Source organism: Grammomys surdaster, unplaced genomic scaffold (genome assembly GCF_004785775.1).
Source record: "Grammomys surdaster isolate TR1022 unplaced genomic scaffold, NIH_TR_1.0 581, whole genome shotgun sequence".
NCBI classification, from domain to species: Eukaryota; Metazoa; Chordata; class Mammalia; order Rodentia; family Muridae; genus Grammomys; species Grammomys surdaster.
In genome coordinates, this window is record NW_021605000.1 from 1,830,217 (window position 1) to 1,855,689 (window position 25,473).

Sequence of the window (25,473 nt, forward strand, 5' to 3'; positions counted from 1 at the left end):
TTATTTTATTTTATTTTATTTTATTTTATTTTATTTTATTTTATTTTTTTGCCCAGACTTATTGGTCTCTTGGATGGCCCATGATATTCTGTTTTGACAAACTTATGTTGTCTAAGGTAGAAGTTAAATGTCAGGCTTGCTTTAATGAGATAATGAATAGATAAATGCATAAACAAATGAATAATAAATAAGTAAATAATCCACTTAACCAGCATTTTGGAGGAAAACTGAATTAAATTAAAGCAAACCCAGAATAGTATTCAGTACAATAACAGAGGGCAACGAAAAACTAAGTGGGGAACAAAGTCAACATCTTCACAGTAACATAGGTCAACAATCAGACTTTTAGAGATTTGATGCTTTTATTGCTATCATTTATATGAAAATGTAAAAAAAGAACTAGTTAATATAAAAAAGTGGTTATGAATAATGTTTTCTGTTATCCTATGTGGAAGTGTCTATTTTATATCTTGTATTTCATTACTCTTGACTTTTTTGTGTGTGACAGAGTTTTACTCTCAGAGATCCATCTACTTCTTTCTAATGACTTACAGGGATTAAATGTGTGTGCCACCATGCCCAACATGTCTAGTATTGCAGTGTTTTAAGGCAGCTGTTAGCAGCCAAGAGAAAGTTTGGACTTTTGATGACCTTTGGCTATTTCTGGAAACATTTCTGGTCCTACCACATCTTGGAGGAGGCCTAGGAAAGGGAGGGCGCCGCCTAACATCCATAGGGTAGATATAGGGATGTCCTCAAGCCCCACAATGCACCCCACAGTATTACATCAAGAACTCATCTGTGTAGATACTGCCAGCTGCACTGAAGTTGAGAAACATCATAAAAGACTTCTCTTGATTGCCAAGGAACATGGAACCTTGCCTACAATGGCATGTAGGCAATGAACGTTTCTTCCAAGAGCAGTGTTAGCCCTTATAAGGACCTTACCAAGTGAACCTAATTTTCTGTATCATCGCACTTGAACGACTATTTTTCAAGTTTATAGCACTGCAAAAGACTTGGGTCTTCCAGGCTATCCAGGGTACTTTGAGGTTAAAACATTAGTGACTGCTTCTCTGAGTGCTCATGAAAGCTGATTCATCACTTGGATGATTAGCTGTGTTGGTTAGAACTAATGAGCTTCGGGTGCCAGTAGCTGGTATTTGAGCTTAGTGGGGCATTGAGACTGCAGCATACTCAACTTCTTTCTGACCTTCCTGGGCCTCTGTGGCTTCAAAACCCAGCAGTGAGAAAACTGCTGAAATGGCTGTTTAGTTCCCATCAGGCTAATTACTTCTTTTCCCAAGATGAGGTCTATATTGGGAAAGGCTGGGGCATCAGAAAGCACAGGACATCCTGCTCACTGGGGCAGAGAAGAGCAGGCTGCTTTTGTATGCCTCAAAAGAAATTGGCTTTTAGAAAGAATCTGAAAGCAGAACACAAAATAGAAGGACTTCTAATGCCATCTGTAGGTCAGCCCAGCCAAGGGTCAGGTTCTGATTAATGTGGAGAGGCAGGAGTTGGGGACATGTCATGGTAGATAGCTGCCACTGTGAGGAAAGAAAGGCCAAGAGTGGGTCACAGAAAACCTACAGAACTTTCCAAAATGACAAAGAACTTGAAATGGATGGATCTTCTTTGGGACAGAAGGTTTGAAACCATCACAATAGCATGTAGAAATGATGGTATGGTTTTATCATGAGCAAGAGAGTTCTTTTTAAGCTTGGTGGACAGATCTGTTTATTCTTCTGTGTTGTTGACAGTAGTCACTATAGATTGGTTCTTCAGACAAGCACTGGTTGGAAGTGTTTCCAAATGAAGCCTAGAGGGTAGGGTCAGAGGTTTGTGATCCTATTCAGTTGATTTAATGACAGGTGTCTTGGGTAGGGTTTCTATTGTTCCACAGAAACACCATGACCAAAAGCAAGTAATGGAGGAAAGGACTTATTTGGCTTATTCTTCAACATCACTGTTCATCACTGAAGGAATTCAGAACAGGTACTCAAGCAGGGCTAGATCGGATGCAGGAGCTTATGCAGAGGTCATCGAGGCTGCTTACTGGCTTGCTCTCCAAGGCTTGCTCAGCTTGCTTTCTTACAGAACTCAGGACCACCAGGCCAGGGATAGCACTACTACAATAAACTGCTCCCCCCATCAATCATTAATTAAGAAAATGCCTTGGAGGCATTTTCCTGACTGAGGTTCCCTCCTCTGATGACTTTAGCTTGTGTCAAGTTGATATAAAACTACCCAGCACAGCAAGTCAGTTACTTTACGTTGCCTGGCTCTGAACTTCTAAGAGGTCAGTGTATGGTAGGACTGCTAGTAGCCCTAGATTTGTTTTCCCCAAAACATATTACAGATTTAAGAGGACTGGGAATGCTGAAACTGTTCACAGTGAAGCTTGTCTGGTCTTGACATGTTTGCATTTGGTGTCCATATCCTACTCTTCCTAAAGCATCCTGCGCTGTACACTGGGATATGGCCATCAGATACTTTATATGTGTACCATCATTTTAACTGCCTTCCAGATGGTTAAAAGTGTTTGTTGAAATTTAAGGGAGGGCAATTGTCCAAATCAACAAATAATTTTCATTGTACCTCTGCTCTTGGTAAGAGTTAAACAATAGCCATATCTTCTTTCAGACAGTTGGTGTGAGTGAATGAAATAGCTATACATATTGATATTTGGTTGTCTGTTCCATATATCAACTATCTAAGTCATCTAAAAAGCCACAACACCAGCACCAAGGAGTTTATAACTAAGATTCAATGTCTTCATCTTCAGCACCACTACTGTACCGCCATCTCCATCACTATCAGTATCTGAAACCCCTTGAACTGACATTCAGACAAGATGGGTATTACTATGGCCTTTCCAATTGGTCATAGGCATAGTCATGAGCTAAATGACCCCACTTCCAGCTGGAGCCACTTGTATCTCTGCAAAGGAAGTGGGAAAAAAATAGTGATTAAGTAGCTCATCCATGAACAGTTAGCTCATCAGTGTTGAGACATGAGTAAAAGCTCTAAAGCTTTTTGATGTACAATGTCAGTACTGTGTTCTTTCCGACTATTGTAAAGCCAGGGTAGCCACCAGGATTAGGACTTACTTTCTTTTCTTATCTTATCTTATAGAGTTTGGGGTTTTAAAAACAGTTAAGGGAAAGAAATACATCAAGCCAGAAGTAGTAGCAATTCTGTTTCTTAGTGCTTATATTCTTTGAAAGTCCTGTGTTGGCCAGCAGTTGCTTTCTCGAGAGGCATCCATTGTTAGTAATGCAGGGTACCTCTGCCAGTAGTTTATTAAGCTTATAGTAAGAAAACCTCAGTATACCAATTACCTATGGCTCAAACAATGCTTCCTGACATCACTATAAACCTCAGACGGGCAACAGCTACTCATTAAGCAGATCTGTGGCATTTAGCTGATGCATGCTACCTTAGAATCTCAGCTAGTCTGGCTCATGTGGTCACCGGTGGATCAACCAGATGGCTTGATGATTTTGGCTGAACTCACATGTCTGGGGAGTCAGTTGCTGCAGGCTGGCCTAAAGAGACTGTTAGCTGTTGCAGCAGAGGTGACTCAACTTCACTTCATCTTTCATTCTCTAGAAGCTAGTCTAGGCATACCCTAATAGTGACGGCAGAGCACTGGAATCTGCAGCAAAATGGGAAGGAGCTGAAAAGTATTCCATTATTCCCTTTGTATGCAACTAGGTTGATTGTATTTCCTCACTCCTGTGAAAACAATAGGAATAAACATTTATCTGTGATTGTCTCTATAGTAGAATACAGAGCCTTACTAGTCACTAGTCGGGTGTATACTCAGGAGTGGTATAACTGTGTCATATGGTAGTCGTTTTTAACTTTTGAGGAACATCCAAAGTTATTTCCATAATTGTATTAATTTATACTCAGTGAGTAAGTGTTCTATCTTTATAACCTATCCAACATTTGTTGTCAGACTCCTTGATGAGATGGTAATCTCTTTGACTGGGGTAAGGTGGCAGCTCTGATTTTAATTTCCATATCACTAATGACTAGATGCTTATTGGCCATTTGTGGTTCCTCATTTCATTAGCCCATGTGTTGATGGGCAGTTCTGTTTACTGTGGCAGTATCTCTGTTGCCAGAAGAAACCTACAGATTCAAGACATTCCCTAGGACAATCTCAAATACATTTGTCCTAGTTTGATTCTTCTCTTGATATGACAAACGCTATGGCCAAAAGGTAACCCAAGAAAGAGAAGGTTCAATTAGTTTATAAGTTATAGTTCATCATCAGGAGAGGCCAGGGCAGATATTCAAGGCAAGAACTAAAACAGAGACCGTACCCAAAGAACTCTGTTCTCTGGGTTGCTCAGCCTGCTTTTTATAAAACCAAGGACCTCCTGCCTAGAGGTGCCTCTGTTCCATAGTATTCTGAGACCTCTTACTTCAATCATCAGTCAAGAAAATGCCCAAAGGCCAATCTTATGGAGGCAATTTCTCAAGTGAGGCCTCTCTTCCTAGATGACTCTAATTAATGTCAACTTGAAACCCAGCATAACATTTCTCACAGCACTAGAAAAAGCATTCCAAGAATCCAAAACAGAAAACAAAAGACCATTAAAAGACTAAGCAGTCCTAAAGAGAAAAAACAGTACTTGGAGATTTCTCAAGAGCTGACCTCAAATTATATTGCAGAGCTATAGTGACAAGGACAGTGTGGTACTAGCATAAAAAGAGGATTGCAGACCAGTAAAAGAGAATAGAACACTTAGAAATGAAGTAAACCCAAACAGCTGTGACCACCTAGTTCCTAGTCAAGCTGTCAAAAACATGCAGTGGACAAAAGACAGACTATTTAACAAATGCTGCTGGCAAATCTAGGTACCAGCCACAGTAAGATGAAATTAGATGCTTATCTCTCACCCTGAACCAAAATTAACTCCAAGTGGATTAAAGACCTCAACTTAGATCCTAAAACACTGAAACTTCTGGAGGCTAACTTAGGGGATACACATTAAGATGTACTATAGGCAAGGACTTTTGGAACAGGACTCCAATTGGACTATATCAAAACCCCAAAGCTTTCTGTACAGCAAAGAAAGTATCAGAAGAGCAAACAGAATGAGGGGAAAATCTCTGTCAGGAAGCTAATATCCAGAATGTGCAAAGAACTACACAAATCAAACACCAAAAAAGTAGCTTGGCATTATTTTGCAGGTCTGTCTAAGTCATCACAAACAGATGTAGCTCAATCTTTTAATCCCTGGAAATGCTCTGTCATAGGCTTTTACCACAATGTGTTGATATATTTTTAAAAAAACAATCCCCTAATTGTAGTCTCAGTGAATAATGATCAGTCTGTGTCCTGTGTTGGGGAATGCATTACCAATGCTACTTTGGATGTCTTCTACAGGAGGAGGATGGGTGTATTTGAACTTGTATTTCTTTTAATTATTTCACCCTCAGCAGGGAATACTTCAGTCCCTCCTACCTCCATGTTTTCAAACACTTTCTTCAAAGTATTCTGTTTCTCAGTTGACCCTGATGAATCACTGTGAAAAGCTCCTGATAACACAAATTGTATGTAATGTGGGGGAGATGGCCCCTTGCTCATACCTGCAGTGCCTTTGTTATGTGGTCCCTGCAGAGAGTTTGAAGGGCACTCGTGGTGCCATTGTCATTGGCAGCCCACTCTCTGCTCTTGCAGCCCTGCTTGGTCAACCTCCTCTAAATTCCTTAGGCGGAACCAACACTCTCTGGATATAAAACCATGTTCAGCATGGTCACTCTGCTTCTGAAATGCATTTATCACAATGTCTACCCCCTCTAGGAGGGCACATTTCTTGAAGGCAGGAACGTTGTAATCCAAACAGCTCTATTTTCTAATAGGATATTTGGCCCAAGCAGATCCACAATGATGTTTGCTAAATTAAAATCTTCGTTGCGAACAAACCTGTTCTTGTGCATAACAGTAATAACACAAACTGACCTACTGAGTTATTCGGCATGGCATGTATTTGGTAGATGTGCACAGTGAATTACATATGTATCCCTCAACTTGCAATGCTCCTACTTAAGAGATTTGGGTTTTAGGATTTTTTCAAAGAAATAATTTTTCAGTTACAAAAACATATTTCAGTTACTCAATTTTGGTATTCTTCCTGGTCTGGAAATGTTCACAAAGCATTCCACTGATGCTGTACATGAGGCCTGAACCACAGCTCCCAGCCAGCCACAAAACTGAAAAGACTCTAGTAAATGCAAGTACTCACATGAGAGGCAAATGGTACAGTAACGCTCTGCACTGAAGAAAGCAAGGTGGTCCAACACACTGCCCAACTCTCCACCCATTCCATACCTATTCCATAAAGTTAAATATAGAATTGAACTGCTGATCTTTCTCCTTGCTATCTAGCATGGCAAAAAAAGACTCATTAACCCCAAAACAAAAGTTTGTGGGGGTTATTTTTATAATTGTTGAAAACTTGGACCAAATTAAATACTGTAAACTGGAACCTAATTAAATATCCTCTGACAGGGGAATAGAGAAATTGCAGCACAAAAGGACTGCTCTACTGATGTGTGCACCAGCTTGAACTGGATCTCAACACTTGGAGGCACTGTGAAATGAGCCCATCGCTGAAGGTCGTAGAACATATGATTCTGGTTGGATACCATTCTCAGAAGGACAGGCTACAGTGACAGAGACCAGATCTAGATGGATAGCTGCAGGGTGGGAGGAGAGCAGGGCAACAAAGCAATCCACTGCAGCCAAATGATGAGACAGTTTTATGTTCTGATCATGGATAGTTATGCAAACTTATCATACATCACTCTTACAGAGTAGAACCCCTCAAGTGTGTGTTTTTATACATTAGTTTAAATATAAAACAAAACATAGCTAGGGAACATAAAAGCAAATCAGTATGGATGAAAGTCGATGAATTTCCCTAGACTGATAGACATCAGGTGCAGAGAATGCTGTTGCTTTCTAAACCAACCACTGCATTCTATGAAATCCTAGATTCAATGTACAAGCAGAAGGGACAGGACTTTATATAAATATTTTCCTAATTCTTCAGCCTGTATGGAGGAGACCACACTCAAGAAAGTATGTGCAAAAGTAAGGTAGGGAGAAAACTTCATGTGTTAGGTTTGAGACTGTGGAGATGTGACAATTAAGAGATCTCTGCAGAGAACAGAGTAAACACAAGATGGAAGAAGCCTGACAGACAGAAAGGGTTAGAGAGAAATGCAGTATATAGCACTGGTGGCACATCGGTACTGGATACAGTTATAGCTTCCTGTTTAGTCACAACAATTTAAAAAGAAGACTTTAAATCCCAACTCAAGCATGGAATGAGGTATGGAATGATTGGAAGAGATGTGGAAGACTGTTGTGGCTACCTACACATATACACAAACACACACACACACACACACACACACAGACACATACACACAGATGGGAGAATATAAGGTAGAGATATGGGATCACATTTTTAGATCACTGCCTTCTCTTCCAGAGGATGCAGGTTTGGTTCGCAGCATCTTCATGGCGACTCACAACTATCCATAACTACAGTCTCAGGGGTATCTGACATCCTCTTGTGGCCTTTGCAGGCACCAGGTATATGCATAGTACACATATACATGCAGATAAAACAACCTTAGATGTAAATTTAAAAAAAAGACATGAAAGTAGGAGGTGGTCTAGTTGGGAGGAAGCAGGGCTCTTCAGAAGTGGGAAAGGTATGTAAGGGGGGATGGGAGACAAATATATTCATAACACATTGCATGCATGTATACAATTATCTCAAAATCAACATAATTGAGAAGATATTTTTGAAGAGCCCCTTAGAAAGCAGTTGTGTTCCCTCAGTCTCAGCACAGTGCCTAAAAGGCTTTGTCCCTGAGCTGAAGGAAGGGTTTGGGTCCAGTGCACAGATGCGAGGCATTTGGGACATCTCTGCTATGGTAGCAGAACATAGCACATGTGGACCACTTTGCTTGCAGAGTCTGTTCCTGACAGCCCTCAGGTTTATTTGGCACCAAGGGTCCTGTCTGTCTGCCTCATTTTTCTTCCTAATGACTTCCCAGGGTCCTCTGCATGCTCTTCGGGTCCACCCTTCACATCTCCAAGTCCCTGGACAGGGGTATCACTGAAGGCTCACACACCACATGTCTAAACATTTAAAAAGTTATAAATCAAGCTAATACACTGTTAGATGAAGTGTGCGTTTTCCCTTACTTTGACAAGTATTCCTTGGTAACAATAAAACAGAAAAATAAGCATAAACCTATTGTTTTCCTATGTCTAAAAGTTGGCAAAGCACCAAAGATGACTCAATTTAATTATTATTGCTCATTTGGGATTTGCTGTGGATGGGCCGGCAGCATTTGGATGAGCCATAAAATAAAGATATACACAAATCATGACCTATGGCACTCACACACTAAGATTTATTTTTCAACCCTTAACTTCAGTAAATACTAATTATGTTGCAATCAATATTCCTCATATTAATTTTATTCTATTGACAGTAATGGTCTCAATCACAGACTGAGAAACGCTTTCTGAAAAGTTCCAGATAGTAAGTATTTTAGTGCCACATGTTTTCTGTCCCTTCCCCTTACTTCTTCCAGCTCAAAAGCTGTATAGACTGTGTGTAAGACAGGAGGGTTAGATGTTCCAGGCCATCTGAGGCTACGTATTACATTTGAGCCTCTCAAAAACAATTAAAGAAAAGGGAAAAACATAAATGAAAAAAGAGAAGAGAAAAAAGAAATAAGTATGGCTGCTTCCACAAAAGTTTGAGAATTTAAAAAAAAGGGTAATTATCAGCATTACCTGATTCTAGACATCTTCACGACCTCAGAAGGAAACCCCATACCTGCTAAGCAGTCCCTCACTGTTCCCTCCTCTTTCAACCTCCAGTACTATAGGATGCTTGTTATTTGTGTTTTACACAGATAGAATCAGAAAGTTAAAGAAAATATGTTGGTTCGGAGTATGGAGTTTAGTTTGGCGATCATAGATATAAAGAATTTTTGAAATGTGGGAATTATAATATACTCTGATAAAAATGTAAATTAAAGTGGAATGTAAAATGTAAGAAACCAAGTCATTTTCTTGTGTCTTAGTTTAAAAGTTGTCTGCCAGAAATTTTCATGTGTCTTAATCTAAAAGTTGTCTGTTAAAGAATGAAAGCCACCAGAGGACCTCAGTTGGCCATGTGTCAGTTGACAATACAGTGTAGTCTAAAATACAAATTGTTTTAATCTATAAAACTTTGAAATGCAACTTATTTAAAATGGACTGTCTAATTTTTTTAACAGTGTGTAGTTTAGTTTTCTCGAGCCTTTTTTGTTTATTGCATGCTGAGATCCAGCTTTGGATGCCTCCTAGGTGCTCACAGAATCCATGTCATGAATGACCTGCTTCCCTGAGACAGATCAACCTGTCACAAGCAGAAATCCTGGTGTCTGTGAGAGTCGTGCTTCTGTCTTCATGTGTAAATGCTGTGTTCACAAGTGAGTGTGAGCTCATTTAGTTACGAACAGGATCAAGAGAGACAAAGGACACATATACATACACACATACACACAGCAGCTGCAGGCTCTTTCGTGTTAACTAGCAGAAGACCTCTGTTCAGTCCTTCCTTTGTCTTTTCCTTTGACTGACTTCTTGCCCTACTCAAATCCTTCCCCAAATCAGAAGTGCTTTCATTCATCTCCAGCGTTAGCAACAGTGCATCCCATACATGCTCTTATCACAGAGGGATTTTGTTTCAAAAATGTAGGGAAAGAGGTTTGGGGAAACATTTCCCTGGGGCCTGAATGATGTTGTGTTGAGAGTCTGTATTTAGGACTATGGGCTGCACTGTATTGCTTACTGGTGTGATGGCTTCTATGGTAAGCGTGTACACGTGAATGAGAGACTTACATCCTTTCTGACTGTGTGAATGAACACCAGAAACTCTCTGTCTGTGTTCCCTTCCATTGATGGGCATACCCCTTCGCAGTGGCAAGAGGCCTTGCCATGCTGACAGACACTCCTTCCTTGCATTCCTGAGGTTTGGTAGCAGCCTCATGCTATAACTCTATTATGCTGGAACGTTACTATGTCTCATTGTAGAGCGAGGCTATGACAAATGTTTGGTATTATTTTTGGTGCCGTTTTGGCATTACATTTGTATTGTTTTCTATTGCTTAAAAATCAAGGAAACTGGGAGGTTTGTCCAGGATGCTGAAGATCAATTTTAGAAAGAACATCCAGGGACTCTGGGCCACCAGCTACCACCAGCATTATAGTTTTGAGAGCTTCTCCTGCCCCAAATGTAAAAGGCCTTAAATTTCATTGCTACTCTGTCTAGAACTCAGAAACAGGAAAAAAAAAGTGGCTGGGAGAGGTGGGGGAAGGGATGAAGAAGCCAAAGCCCACCATTGCCAAAATGGAGCAAAGAGACTCCCTGTGGTCTCAGATTTACACTGCTCCTGTCTTACTAGTTTGTCCCCACTACAAGCTTTACGTTGTTGCTTGCCAAGTCATGGGTGGGCAGTCTGCCTTATCTCCAGCTGCACACATGCACTGGCCTGATAATTGTAGGCTGATGAGGAAGGCTTGCTAAAGACCCTGCCACAGCATTTCGGCAGTGATGAGTTCTCAAACCCATCACTTATGAAACTCCTGTCAGGAGCCAGGATGAGCTCAGACAGGGAGTTGCCGAGGCAGTCACTGAGGACCCAAGTGCTCATCTGCTTTGGCCCACGGTCTCCATGGTTTCATTAAAAAGTTCTCTTCTATCTTCTAAGTAGTAGACTTAAGTAGTTAAAGCTCCAGGTAAGCTGAAGAGAGCTGAATCTAATCTACCTCTAACAAAGACCCACATTTAACAAATCTTCCTGGTTCCAAGCCATTTAGGGAATTTATCCCACTGTTGTTGGGCTGTGTTTTAGTTACAGCTGTCTTGCCTTGGCGTTCACTCATGGCGCATAGTGACAGATTTTACTCTTCAGGAGCTAACATCAGTGTGGCTATGCTCTGGGTACAGCCTCTATTTTAGAATTAAGACAAAGTGAAGTACTATAGAGGAGTGGAGTAAGGGTTAAGAGACACAGGACCTCAGCCAGCTTTGTGTCACGGAAACTGTAGAACCGAGTGTGATAGGAAGTCACTGGGGAACTTAGGGGATTTCTCAGGGTCCTCTGCCCCAAGTCTACAATTCTATGGAGCTTCCCGGGGGACAGCCGTGAGGAATTTGGATGATTTGTCCCTTTTTCTCTGTATCTGGATCTCTGCTATCTGTCTATAATCTCTCTTGGTTTGTCTTGTCTCTCTGTCTGTCATTTAGTTGCTCATAAGCATGGAAACCCCTTGGGGCTTGTGAATTTCCAGCGTTGGTTCTGGTGACCATGTGATACACTGCTGGTTTATTTCTGAGACTTGTCGCCATTTTAACTACATTAAATGTGGTTTTGTAAGACTCATGTTCTGTTCTGATTTTAGATGTTCCTAACTTTTTTTTTTTTTAAATACACAGACTTCATTCAAGAAATACACAGACTCATTCAAGAACTTTTGACTTGACTTCTTTAGAGATTTGGCTAAAATGAACATGCAAATTCCTTTCTAAGAATGGGGGTGGGTGTAAGTTTTCTTGAATATTTGTACTTCTGAGCACCACATCATCTTGACCGTACTTCAGGTGAAGTAAAGATTAGCTGAGTATAAAAGTGATTTTCTTTTAAACTTTTATGATGATTGGGCACATACACTAAATGTCGTCTTAAGCTCCATCCTTAACTCTCTTCCCCAGTGGTAGCGTAACTGGGTTTCTACTTCTCTTTCTACATTCCCAACTCTAACATACTTGCTAGCGTTTGCCCAGGTGGATCCCTGCGAGGGTGGGGGGCAGCAACTCAGAGTAAGAGCTGCAGGCAAGGTAGAGCAGTATAAGAAACCTCAGTCTCAGAGATGGCTTTAGCCCTTTATGGAGAAGCAAAGTGACATATCCCTACCCCTCCATGTGGTTTCCTAGATATTGATGGTCTTGCAGACAGACAGAGGAGGACTTGGTCCCATGAGTCAGCTAGTACTTGGAATAGCATTTGTGACAACATAGACAGAGATAGAAATGTCATCTGAAGCCACATTTTATCTGTGAAGTAGGCTTCAGTGGAGTTCAAAGTGAAGTCCGCCGGGGACAGCGAAATTGTGGGACTATGGTCTAGTTTTAGATCAGTAGTTCTCAACCTTCCTAATATTTGTGATCCTTTAAAAAGTTCATGTTGTGGTGACCCCTCAATCATAAAATCTTTTTATTGCTACTTCATAATTGTAATCTTGCTGCTGTTGACAGGGTAAATATCTGACATGCAGGGTATCTGATTTGTGACCTTTATGTGAGTCGAGACCCACATGTTGAGAACTGCTGTTTTAGATCATCAGTGATGGATATTATGGATGACAGAGGTTGACTGGGAGATCCTCAGTGTTCACAGGAGTAGTGGCTTTTTAAGCATGGGATCCAAGATAGCTCTTGCCCTCCTTTTTCAAGGTGGTGTGTGTGTGTGTGTGTGTGTGTGTGTATGTGTGTGTGTGTGTGTGTGTGTGTGTGTGTGTGTGAGAGAGAGAGAGAGAGAGAGAGAGAGAGAGAGAGAGAGAGTGTTGATGACCACAGATGTATATTCTGCCTTTCCCAAGTCTCTCCAAATGAGCAATCAAGAATCATGGACTTTCTGTACTCCCCTGGAATTTTGTTCTTAAAATAAACTCTGGTGCCTGATGAATCATGAATCCGGGGACAGTCAGAATCGCTTCCATTCCTGTGTGTCCTTTGATCATTTAGAGTCTTGGAAGGCGCTGACTGACTATCCACAGCACTGAGAAGTATCCCAGACTCTCAACTGAACATTTAACTTCTCTTACTATGATTATTAGAGTGGTCCATACAAGTTTGTTCAGTGTGGGAGCTGGTTCATCATATCAGTCTCCCTCGCCCTCAGAAGCCAACTCAAACATCAGCAGAAGGAGTTTCCTGTCCAGAGTCACGAGTCCCGGTTTGAGAGGAGTCTCACATCACAGCAGCAGGAAAAGAAATATTAACATGAGCAAGCCCTGGCCCCAGAGACAGCAAGCTGACAGCTCCCGATTGAATGTGGTTTCCTCCCTTCCAGACACACGGTTAGGGATCTCCAGGGACTACCTGCAGACATTGGCCATCCAGAGAGAAAGCCCTGGCTGGTGTACTTTGCTGCCAGAGGAGGCTTGCAGAAACAGACACAGGAGACAGACTAAGAGCATGCACATGCAAACTGACCAGATTTATCGATCCCTCAAGGTAAATCGCCCTTGAGTTGCAACCCAGCACTTCCCCTTGCGGCTGTGCTTCCCTTGTAGAAGACAGCTTTTGAAACAGGCAGCTTACATGCCAGGATGAATGGGGGTGGGGAAGAAATACATGTAATAATTAAACATTTAGTCACAATGTCCAAGATGGCCAGTGCCACTGCTAGATGGAGTCAGGCTGATGCTGCCTGAGTATTTGGAAGGGTTAATAGAACGTGTACTCTAATATGAGAAAGACCTCGAATTTTATCCTGTTCCTGGTAGTCATAACTATCCCTGGGCAAACCATGTTGTTCTGTATTCTGAAATGAAAATTCACACTTTTAGCTCCTCTGGTGGTTGTGAGACCAGAGTAAGGAAGGATTCTTCTACCTCAGTCTGTGGTAAGTGGTTCAGAAGTGTCCATTGTCTTCTTTCTTGTAAGGATCTTCCCAGGACCTGAGCTTGAATCCTGACTACCCTGGATCTGTTACTTGTAATCCAGCCCAATCTGTGAGCTTCACCTGATTTCAAGGAAGCACAAGATATATGCAGGTCTCCTCCATCACAAACTTGCTTTAATCAAATGCAAGAATCCATTCAGTCCTCAATTCTCTGGTCTTTCTGTTATCACTCTGCACAGCATCAAGTTAGACAAATTTGTGTCCTGAGCCATACATGAAATCAATTGTGTTTTTGTCAAACTACTACTGACAGAAAGCGACCAAAATCTCTATTGTTTCTGTCCGTTCTGAGTTTGCTGTGAAGCTGTACTGACTGTTTTCATGAGACTGTGAAACAGCCACACTTCAGAGCAACAGGAATGCTGTGTCTCCCTCTAGGCTCTCGGGAAGAAACAACCTCTTTTTATAAGCAATTCAAACTCCACTAAATAGAAAACCACATGCATCTTTCTATTTTCTTGTGGGGAAAGGATTATCACCTCTACCACATCCCAACGTGCTAGTTTGTAGTCTCCATTGTTTCTGCCTTTAAGCCCTTGTCATCTTCTTTGGAAACACCCACGTCACCCCCATATAAATCATCTACAGCATCCTCATGTCCTTGCTCTGAACTTGGCTTTTACTCTTCCCCTCCTCTGTCCTTCACACTAAGGGCTTCATACTTGGATTACATTGGAAGACCTTTCTAAAGCATTTGCCTACATAACCTCACCTGCAGACAGGTTCCAGTCATTTCCATGTCATTGATTATGCCCTCATCCTGTCAGTCTAGCCCAGTAGTTCAAAGCCTTCCTAATGCTGAGACCCTTTAATGCAGTTCCTCCTGCTGCAGTGACCCCTAACCATAGCATGCTGTCATTGCTACTTCATGACTATAATTTTGCTACTGTTATAAATCATAATGTAAATTTCTGTGTTTTCCACTGGTCTCAGGTGACCCCTGTGAAAGGGTGCTTCAACCCCCAATGTGTGTCCTTCATGGACACACAGGTTGAGAACCACTGGTTTTGAGGCACATGACTGCCCTGTTCATGGAGACAAACAAGTACTTCATCTCATTGTCTTTAGTCCTGAGCCTAGGCTTTCTGATTCTTCCATGGTGTTCTGGATCACTCTCTTGGGATCTCATTTTCTCCAGTGGTTGCCCAAGCTGTTATTTTAAGTCCTTGTTTGTGAATTCCTTTTCTAAACCCCTTTCATTGCTGGCTTCTTATCTGATACAATAGGAAGAAACAAGTCCCAAACACAGAGAGGATCACTTATTACCATCTAGGAGATATTACTATTAGTATATATGTTATTATACTGGTATTAATTATTATATAATATACATATTAGTATTAATTAATTATATACAAGGAGACATGGGCCCATTTTATCTCTCAGATTTTCAATGATAAAATGACAATGTTATTTCTAAAGCATTTTGCAAGCACCACTTACAAAACTATCTTCAGATAATCCCTTCCCACAGGCCCGATTCTTTCGCACCTTCTCTATGGTAGTGCCCATCTCTGTGCTCCAGATGTGAGACTAGGCATCCATGTGTAGGATAGAGGTTACGCAGTTCCTCTTCTCACTGTTTATCTGAGGTAAGAGGAAAGTGATCATGAGCGGGATCCAGGAATCCTAAATAAGTGAACCCCTACTTTTCTTCTGTCGTCTATATTTTTACAATTCAGAGATATGCTGGGTTTGGCAAAAGTGATTTTTGTTTTGTTTGGGCTTTATGAAACACATGATTTTCTTGGAGCCTTATGGGAAACTGGCCATTTATTTTTTATAAGTGTAGTAAAATATTTATTCAACTATAACAAATACATAAAAGCACAGAAACTGGAGTGTACAGCTCCACCACAGGTTCATGCACAGTGGACACACTGTGCAAGAAGCGACGAGGCAGGTGGACTCCATCTTTTTAGAAGCTTTCGTTCTTCTTTCCCCAAACTGATTCCCTACAGACAGCAGCTGTTCTGGTATCTAGTCAGATACAGGAGTTTCCTATTTATTTGTTTTTGTTTTTTTTGTTTGTTTGTTTTTTGTTTTATGGGTGTGTGTGTTTGTGTGTGAGGGTGTGTTTGTATGCACATGTGCAAGTGCGTGTGCAAGCCCACATGCAGACGTGAGGGGAGCCACACACAAGAATGTGGAGGCTAGAAGCCAGTATCTTCTTCAAAATGTTTCTCTGACTCTCCTTTTTTTTTTTTTTTTTTGAGACAAACATGGAGTTCACTGATTGGATGAACATGCTGGCCACTGGGCCCCCAAAATGTTCTTGTCTCTGCCTCTCTAGTGCCAGGGTTACAGACACACAGTGCTGTGTCTGACATTTTATGTATTTCTGGTGGTCTGAACTTGGCTTGTCACACTTTCCTGGTGAGTACTTCACCATCTTCCAAGTTCTGATCACCAACTTTTCATGGAGGAAGCTATTTTAGCTATTTTTCTGTTGCTGAGATAAAGCACCATGACCAGAGCAATTTATAGAAAGAAAGGTTTATTTGGGGCTGGCAGGTCCAGAGGGATAGTTAAGAGTCTTTCACCATCACAGAGAGGAGGCAGGCCTGCAAGCACCATGCAAGCATGGCGGATGGGAGCTTACATCTCAAACCATCAGGAATCCGAGAGAGCAAATTTGAAATGGAGCAGGCCTTTAAACTCTCAAACTCCACCTCAGTGATGAACTTCCACCACCAAGGACATATCTCCTAAACTCCCACCAACAGGGACATCAACTGAGGACCAAGTATTCAAGTGCCAGAGACTCTGGGGGACTATCTCTTTCAAACCACCACGGTGGTCACACAGCAGATGCCGTGCCAGGACTGGCTGAGTTGACTAGCATTCCTTGTGAGTCTCATACACAAGCCAGTGTGACTGGCAGATGTGAAGCCGTCCATTCTGATGGTGCCGTGTTAGGTGTATATGTTGGGTGTATTCTGGTTTTGATGAGCATTTGGGTACCTTGAATTTGGAACCCTCATGATTATGTGACCATGGATGGACAGCTGTGGACTATCACTAGTTGCCATATGGTTGACTCTTGTAAATGGTGCTGACCAGCTTTGGAGTCACTGTGTCAGCTTGTGCTCCACTAGTAATATTCCAGTTGCTGCACATCCTTCACCCACACTAGAAAAACCTCAGTCGCTTTTATTCTAGTAGTATGGGTGGATGAGTCAGGTTGTGGTATTGATACAGGGTTTTAGTTTCCATTTTCCTGATAAATAATCAATTCTAATAACTTCTCAAGAATTAATGAAACATCTGAATACTGTGGTTTTTTTATGAAATGGTTATTCAAGGCTTTTGTTCATTTTTCTCTCATTTTGTTTGTTTACTTACTTATTTATTTAACTTATTGACTTGTAGGAGTTCTTTATGTATCACAGATATGGCTCTTGACAGACAAACAGTTTGTAAAACATTTTCTTTCATGCTGGGGTTTGTCTCTTTACCCACTCGATGGTATTATTTGATGAACATCTTTACTTTTCATTTACTCCAACTTATTTCATTAATTTGTTTCTTTAATACATTCTAAACATTTTTCCTCCCTCGGAATCATCAGGCAACTCTTGTAAATTTTTAGCTTGCTTATATCTATAAGCAATATTGGATTTGTTCTCATGTATTGTATAGTAAAAGGTTATCGGTCAAGGTTGAATAAATACAATTTAGTAAAAACTAATAGGAAAGGCATATTTATCCATCCATCCATCCATCCACCCATCCATCCATCCATCCATCCATCCATCCATCCATCCATCCATCCATTGGTCCATCTGCCCATTCATCCATCCATCCACCCACCAACCCATCCATCCATCTGTCTACCCACCTACCCACCCAACTATCCACCTCCCCACCGACCTGCCCAAACATCCTTCCTTCCATTCAGTCATTTGAAGCTACTTCTGGAGAATGGTTGGCATCAGTTACACAGGGAAGACAGGGACCAAGAAGGCAGCATGAGGACAATGGGAATCCAGGGGAAATGGGCTCATATCGGTAAGAATTCCTGAACACATGGATCCTTTTTTACCTTCTTATTTGGATTAGTATCATACTAAATGCAGTTGCTGAGTGCCCTGGGTGGCTCTTTCTGGATGTCTTGCCCAGTAACAGAGCTGTCTGTATGCAGACAATGGTGAAGCATTGGCCACCTAATTCAAAGGGGCATCCTGATTCTTATACTATCCTAGATGCCCAACACAACGGCAAGTGTGGTGTGTACCCTGCTCTGTGTGGAGAAAGCAGTCCCACCAGAAACTATGGTCTTGACCATTGGCTTTGGTAGAAAAGAACAACCCACTTAGCCTGCCTGCCCTGGCTCATTTGGCTCTAACATTTCCTATAGTGCAGACAGCTCCAGGAACAACCCCTAGACCCATAGAGATTACTCAGTGACAGATCAGCTCCAAATTGATGTTGGCATGGTGTCCGAAGCAGACACAAACTTTGACAAACAGTTCTTTCTGATAACTGAATCCACTTAAAGACCATGTTCACCTCTCCCCAAACAACCAGTCAATCTGGGTCTCTCCAAAGACAGTGACAAGTTCATGATATTCAAGCCAGGCATCCTTAACGTCCGTACCCAGTGGGCCAGTGCTGGATACCCCAGGGTCATGGCAGAGAAGGCATCTCTGGTTTTATCTGGGGTTCTGTTGTCTGGACTCCTCAGTCCTCTTGCCATTGGGAATCGAGTCACTGGCCACCACTCCCTTCAGAGCAATGCTTGGTACACACTTTGGAGCAAAGTCACTCTGACAGTCCTTTACAGGCCAGATTCCTGAGCCATTTGCCTTGACTTTTCTATTGAAACGAAAAAAAAAAAAAAACTGAGTAAATCAAGTTACAACTTGTCTCTACCTGCCCCATCCTATCAGTGGTTAGAAGGTATAAGCCACAAACCCCATTTTCTGATTTCAGATCAACTTTACAAATGGTCAAAAATTATTTTATCTCCCTTTGGTCTAGCAAGATGAAAATGAAACACATTTCATCCCCCTTTGAGTACTTAGCTCCAGTGCTTAGTCATCTTTAAGCCAAAAGACACAATCTAGCTAGATCCACCCCTCAAAGCCTTTGTTCCTTCTTGAGTGCTTTAAAAACTTGCTGTAAACTGTGCTCAGCATAAAATGGACTGTCTCTGTGTCCTTAGGTTCAAGAGTATTAACTAGATACACGTTATGCAATCAATGTCCAGAACTCTTAATCTTGAGTTGTTCTCCATGATATAATGAATTTTTACTCCCACAGTAACTAGTCGGATTTCCCCATTCCATGAGTGACAGGAGGTGATAAGAATGGCTTTCTTAGGAAGTCCTGTTTGGGCTGTCTCTTTTCAAGTATTTATTTAGGATAGGCTTTTTAAAATATGAATTCTTTTTCAGAGGTTCAGTAGTGTTTGTTTTGGCCAAGTGCAATCTGAAGCTTCAATCTCTGAAAAAGGCTCCTGGGGGTCTGTTTGCTCCCAAAGACAAGCCAGCCAGGAACTCCCAAGAGCAGTCTGCTCTCTCTTTCAGGTTCCAGGCAAAATGTGAAGTAAACTAGTTATAACTTAGAGATTACAGACAAGGAGACAGGAATCTGCCCCTGTGTTTTTATGTCAACACAGAGCCCTTGCCCCTCCGGAGTATTTGAGTATTTGGTGTTTGCTTAAAACTCAACATTTTCCCATAAATTTGATCAAATTTCTTTTACTGGGAGAGTTCAACCATTTCTGGCCAGGTTTCCTGGTTTGTGTTGTATAAGAGCATCTTAAGTTCCAGAAGCACTTGGTCTAGCTGATTTCTTAGTCTTTGGCATGTACTGGTGAGGAAGGGCAATGGGCATCTCAGTGATGTTACACCTGTTTTGAGCTGTGCTCACCTATGTCTGGATCATAAGGTATATCAAGAGATGGTTAATGTGGTGCATCATTTTACAAAATAAATCACAAGTGTATTTCAGAGTTATAAATAGAAATTAAGCACCATAGATCAAATATACAACTAGCATTCCCTCCTCCAAGAAGGGTAGAGTCACTTGATTAACGTTTCCAAAGTAGCAAACATGGGAGGAAGCACCATTGTATAAGCCAAAGCATTGTTAGCACTAGACACACAAGGCTGAGGAATGTGTGCCAGAAACAACCCACATGAGAGAAGAAATACTTGCAAAGTAATTGAGAGGATGTCTGCCATTTGGCTTTAAAGGGATCCAGTTGGCATAGTTAGGGAGTAAATGGGGCAGGGTAGAGATGGGGAGGCTCATAAATGAAACTGGCCATTGTTATGCATTCCGGGAGGAGATAGGATATGCCTGAGGTTTACTTAACATGTTTTTTAATCTTTTATATTTGACATTTCCCAATTAATGTCTACTTAGCAAACAGTGAAGATGGGGCAGGTGCTAAGACACCAACAAAGAGAAAGACCCAACACTAAAAGTGCTAACAGGGTGCTGGATGTGTACTAAAAGTGCATCCTTTTAGTCCGAATGCAAAATAGACACTACAAAATTAGGAAAGCAAAATAGCCATTAAAATTCAAAATAAATACAGCCGTGGATGATACTTGCATCATAAGAGAAAGCAGAACTCTTTAGTGAAACCAATAAGTATTGATGGTGAATGACTAGACTGCTGGTATTTAAGAAAGTTGGTCAAGTCCCACGTGAAAAGTGAGTCTTGGAGAATAAAGTGCCTTTATGACTTGAGAAGACAAATTGGAAGGTAAAAACAAAAAAGGCAATCAAACCCATTGTAAGGGACCAACTAAGCACAGCTTTAAGGGGGAACATTTTTAAAAAGCTAGAATACAAATCAGTGAATTAAAAAAGGAGGCGTAACCAAGAAGGAATAAGGAAAGGAAGAATGCAGGAACTGTAGCTGAACGTGGAGGTGTGGCTGCAAGTACTCACTACATCATTTTTATAGGAGAATCAAAATCGCCCCAAATCAACACAAGACAAGGCAATGTTAGAGCAGCACAGTGACCATCCAGGGGAAAGAGGAAAGTTCACCAGAGATCACACTACCCTTCCTGCCCACAACACATACATTATCAGCCCTAGACAGAAGTGACTCCAATCAAACATTAAAGGAAAAGAAAAGAAACGAAGACATTTAGAGCATGACAATCAGGACTTTTCTAACCATTACAGACAAGATAGAACCCTCAGGAATTGTGCAGATAAGTATTTTGTGTGACATAAAAGCCATTTACTCTGCACACATGAGGCCTTCTCTTACTACCCCCCCCCAAGAGCCCCAGCTAGGAACGAGTCTGAAATCCAGGCTAATACCAGCCCCTCATGCTACCTTTATTTTGTCTACATGCCCTGTACCTTTTCATGCAGCTGCAGTGTTAATTAAATGCGTGCTCCTGTGTGCTGTGCTCTGGTGCCCCATTCCTGCTGTTTCCCTTTGGGGCCTCCATTGCAGAGGAACGTTGATAATGTGGCAGCTAACTTGATTGCCATGTTAGCCACTATGTGACTAAAGGCCAAGTAGTGCATACAACATGGGTGTGCCAGGCAAAGGAATGACTCGTGTTCTGGGTAGGCAGAGGGGTCTCTGGGAGATTTCACCATGCTATTTGGAATGGCTTGCAATTTAAACATTATGGATTTTGCTTATTCCTGGAATCTGTGTGTAATATTTTTTTGACTGTTGTTGGAGGCAGGTAACTGGAATTAGGGATAAGTGAATCACTGTTAGGGGAGGACAGTTGCATGATTTGATATTATGCTGAAAAGGAGGGGCCGGAGAGATGACTAAGTGGTTCGGAGTGCTTGCTGCTCCTTCAGAGCACCAGAGTTCAGAGTCCTCAGGGGGCTCACATTCATCTCTGACTCTAGATCCAGGAGATCCAACTCTCACTTCTGGCCACCAGAAGCACCTACAACTATGTGTACAAACTCACAGAGAAACTCAGAACTAAAAAATAAAATAAATATTATAAAGAGATCCTTTTGTTAATGAAGAAATCCTTGTTGAGAGAAATGTTAGCTTTTGTATGATGGGCAGCACTACTCTAAGACTTGAGACAGCCATGGACAGGATGGCATCGGGTATTTTTAATGTGTTTTGATAGCACTGTAATCGTGTTTGTGACAATGTAGTTCACCTTCTGAGCACATCGACATTGCTTATTGTAGTTGGCTAACAATAACTAACAGAGCCTTTATTCTGTGTTGGGAGCATTTCAGAGTCTTGAGATGTATTCAATAATTGCCACAAAAACTGTATGACAGGGGCATTATGTCCAGTGTTTGTCCCAATGGTGTAGAACAAAGACTTATGCATAAAATGCAAGCCAGAGTGGAAAGCACTGACAGATTCATTCACCAGCACAAAACAGACATTATTTACATTAGGAATTAAAATTAAGATTTTTGGAAACTTCCTAGTATAGGTGTCTGTATTTTCCTCAATACAAAAACAACAAAATTATTGTTTTTATATATGTTCACATCTAGCCACTAGTGTTGAGATGAAAAGATGTACTCAAGGAAAGCAAAGCAGTCTCTGCCACCAGGCATTCAAGAAGTCAGGGAGTTGGAACTGCAACCCACTGGGGGAGTCTGAACCCAGACTGGGTGGCCTTTTCCAGTTCTTGGGGTCCAAAAGGGGACTTGGCTTACTCTCCAGATTCTAACATGCCTTCTTGCTTTCCTGCAGGGACCTGATGCCCAGAACCCTTGAGGGACAGATCACCATGGAGAAGACGCCCAGCTACTTTGTGACCCGGGAGGCACCCGCGCGCATCTCGGCCATGTCCAAGGACACCAAGCTCATCGTGGTAGTGCGCGACCCGGTGACCAGGGCCATCTCAGACTACACGCAGACACTGTCCAAGCGGCCGGACATCCCCAGCTTCGAGAGCCTGACGTTCCGCAACCGCAGCGCGGGCCTCATAGACACGTCCTGGAGCGCCATCCAGATCGGTCTGTATGCCAAGCACCTGGAGCCCTGGCTGCGCCACTTCCCGCTCGGCCAGATGCTCTTCGTGAGCGGGGAGCGGCTGGTCAGTGACCCGGCCGGCGAACTGCGCCGCGTGCAGGACTTCCTGGGCCTCAAGCGCATCATCACCGACAAGCACTTCTACTTCAACCAGACCAAGGGCTTCCCGTGCCTCAAGAAGGCGGAGGGCAGCGGCAAGCCTCACTGCCTGGGCAAGACTAAGGGCCGTGCACACCCCGCCATCGCGCGCGAGGTGGTGCGGCAGCTGCGGGACTTTTACCGTCCTTTCAATCGCAAGTTCTACCAGATGACAGGCCGCGACTTCGGCTGGGATGGATAGCAGAAATAATTTAAAAAGAAAAAAAATATCAAAATATAATATATTTTTTTACCAGTCGGTAGAGAAAAGACAGTTTAATATTTGTGTATTAAGAGTATGTGTTGCAGTATTTTTTTTCTTCAGGTCTCCATGGATAATCAGCACCAAACATGCGCATAACAGAAAAGGAGATTTCATGTATCTAAGCATCTCCTATCTCAGTTTATGTTCTGAGGACTCATCCACAAAGGATAAGCACTAGTACCCCGCTAATCTGTGTTAAGAACTCCCTCCCCGACCCCCACCCACCCAGGGTAAACTTCTCTTTTGTTACTCACAGAAACCTGATAGAATTGAGACCAGGCCTTCCAGTTTTGTTTTGTTTTGTTTTTTCTCCTAAGTCATTTCTCAGCTAAGATACAGTGTATGCACAAGGTCGTTTTTTCCATTGTAGTTTTGACCCTTACACCACCACTGCAAGCATGTAGTGCGTTTCTAGAGATCATCATTTGCTATTTTAGAGATAAGGGAAACTGAGTCTCAGGGAGGTCGAATGACTTATCTTAAAGCTGGATGGTGGGTCCTGAACAAAATTCTGTCTGCCGCTTTTTCTCTATTTTATGACACTGCCCCCAACCCCACCTCGCTGGAGCGTATAAGACACCTGGAGCTTTAGAAGCTCCAGAGTGATCCGGAAAGAGGGCGGGAGTGGGGGGGGGGGGAATAACAGAACTTGTTACTGCATGCAACATGAGTCCCAGGCTGGCCTATGGCACACAGCCTCATTACAAAGCTGTATTCAATGAAGCCACAGAGATGGAGACACAAGCCCTCTGGGGAGCCCATCTTGCCTCTTGGCTGATCAAAGGATGCTAAGACAAGGAGATCTGACCTATGGGTGGTCATCTGAGTCCCAGAGAAATTACTGAACTCTTCTATAGAGGGAAGATAGACAGAACTAGAAGTGTTGCAGATTAGCGCTCACTGGCTCTTAATTTGACTTCTTTTTTTTTTTTCTAAGAAAAACTCAATTCAATTAGAACTTATCAATACGAATTCCATTCTCCTTGTTTTAGAAACAAAATTCCCCTTTTCTTTGTAGTATCTTGGGTCAGACCTCAGTTAACAACTCCTTCCCAGCTCCCCCTGTTTTCACAGACTGAGGCCTGTCACTCACTGTCTTTATCCATGTTCTTCATTTCCCTGTCGTATGAATTATAACCTAGTACTCACTAATGTTTGGAAAATATTCTCAGAAAAGAAACATGGTGGTGGATGGAATGGTGATGTCCCCTCTGCTCCCACCTCATACCCCTGTCTAAGTGGCTCGAATGAATCAATAGTTTATTAAGAGGACTCCTTGCTCTCTGAGTGGGTACTAACGAGATTAGCATGAATGGGAATTAAATTGGTTTACCAAGGAGCACATATGTGCTGATCATATGAAACAGCCATAATTACTCTGTCAGCGACATTTTACCACAGGTTTAAGACCAAGAAGAACATGTTTGTTATTCTATCAATATTTCCTTTTATCTACTGAAATTTAAAGGGCCAGATACTTTAATAAACTAAAAGAATGTGCTGCTTTCTCTGCTGTCAATCAAAAGGAACTAAAGTGTGTTTTACAATGTGCTGGATGACCAATGGGTTTGTTTGTCATAGGTGTTCCATCAGGCTTGTACATGTCTCTTAGGAAGACTAGTATGTAGTTAAAGTGAAGTGAAAACATCATTTCAAGTTTCTGAATATTTTGTCATCTTTGGATTTATTTGCTGATATCCCATTAATAGGAATTAAGCCCTGAACACAGGTTGCCCTTTTCACTTTGTCTCCTACACTTCTAGGTCCTTGGTGTCCAGTGCCACAGTCTGTTTTTAGTCGCCGTGAGTCATCACCAGCAGCCACTGGAGACTCGTTCTCAACTCTGCTCATTTTTTTGATTTGTTTGTCCATCTGAATCTTTTGTATTCCCCTTGCTGCCTGCCTTTATGTGAAAGCGGCTTGCACAAAAAATAAATAAATAAATAAATAAACCAACAGAATTGTATCTAACAGCTGCACTCGGCAACCTCCCTCTTTTCCCATGGAAGAGATAATAAAAGAACAAAATTGAGTGCAAAGGATCTCTTGCATGTAGGTGTTTTTGTTCATCCTATTTAAGAAAAAGAATGAAAAGAGTCCTCCAGGCAAACTTTCAAACTTGTAAGATTTCCGAAAGGTGTCTAAAGGTTTGGATCTCAGAAATGTATAATGAACAAGACTGGGGTTCTCTCTCAGTTTCACTGAGGACAAGGGAAAAAATATTTCCGCCTTCAGTGAGAGCTCACTCCTGCTGTGAGCAGAATTGGCCTCCCATGTAGGTTGTCCATTTAGCTACACTGAACAATAGGCTTTGATCTCAGGTGGAACA

At 41.9% G+C, this 25,473-nt stretch overlaps 1 protein-coding gene across 2 annotated transcripts in view; it reads left to right on the top strand.

Moving 5' to 3' along the window:
• Positions 1-25,186, top strand: part of LOC114633359 (heparan sulfate glucosamine 3-O-sulfotransferase 3A1) — an 86,532-nt gene extending 61,346 nt beyond the window's left edge. Inside the window, exons 1-2 of one of the 2 annotated variants that reach the window (XM_028781943.1) lie at positions 13,216-13,337; positions 22,460-25,186. In XM_028781943.1, coding sequence (XP_028637776.1) covers positions 22,467-23,081 — 615 coding nt within the window. In that variant the 5' untranslated portion in view covers positions 13,216-13,337; positions 22,460-22,466 and the 3' untranslated portion in view covers positions 23,082-25,186. Of the gene's footprint in view, positions 1-13,215; positions 13,338-22,459 lie in introns of those variants that run through there. The other variant, XM_028781942.1, reaches the window with a different exon arrangement.
• The last annotated feature ends 287 nt before the right edge of the window (positions 25,187-25,473 follow it).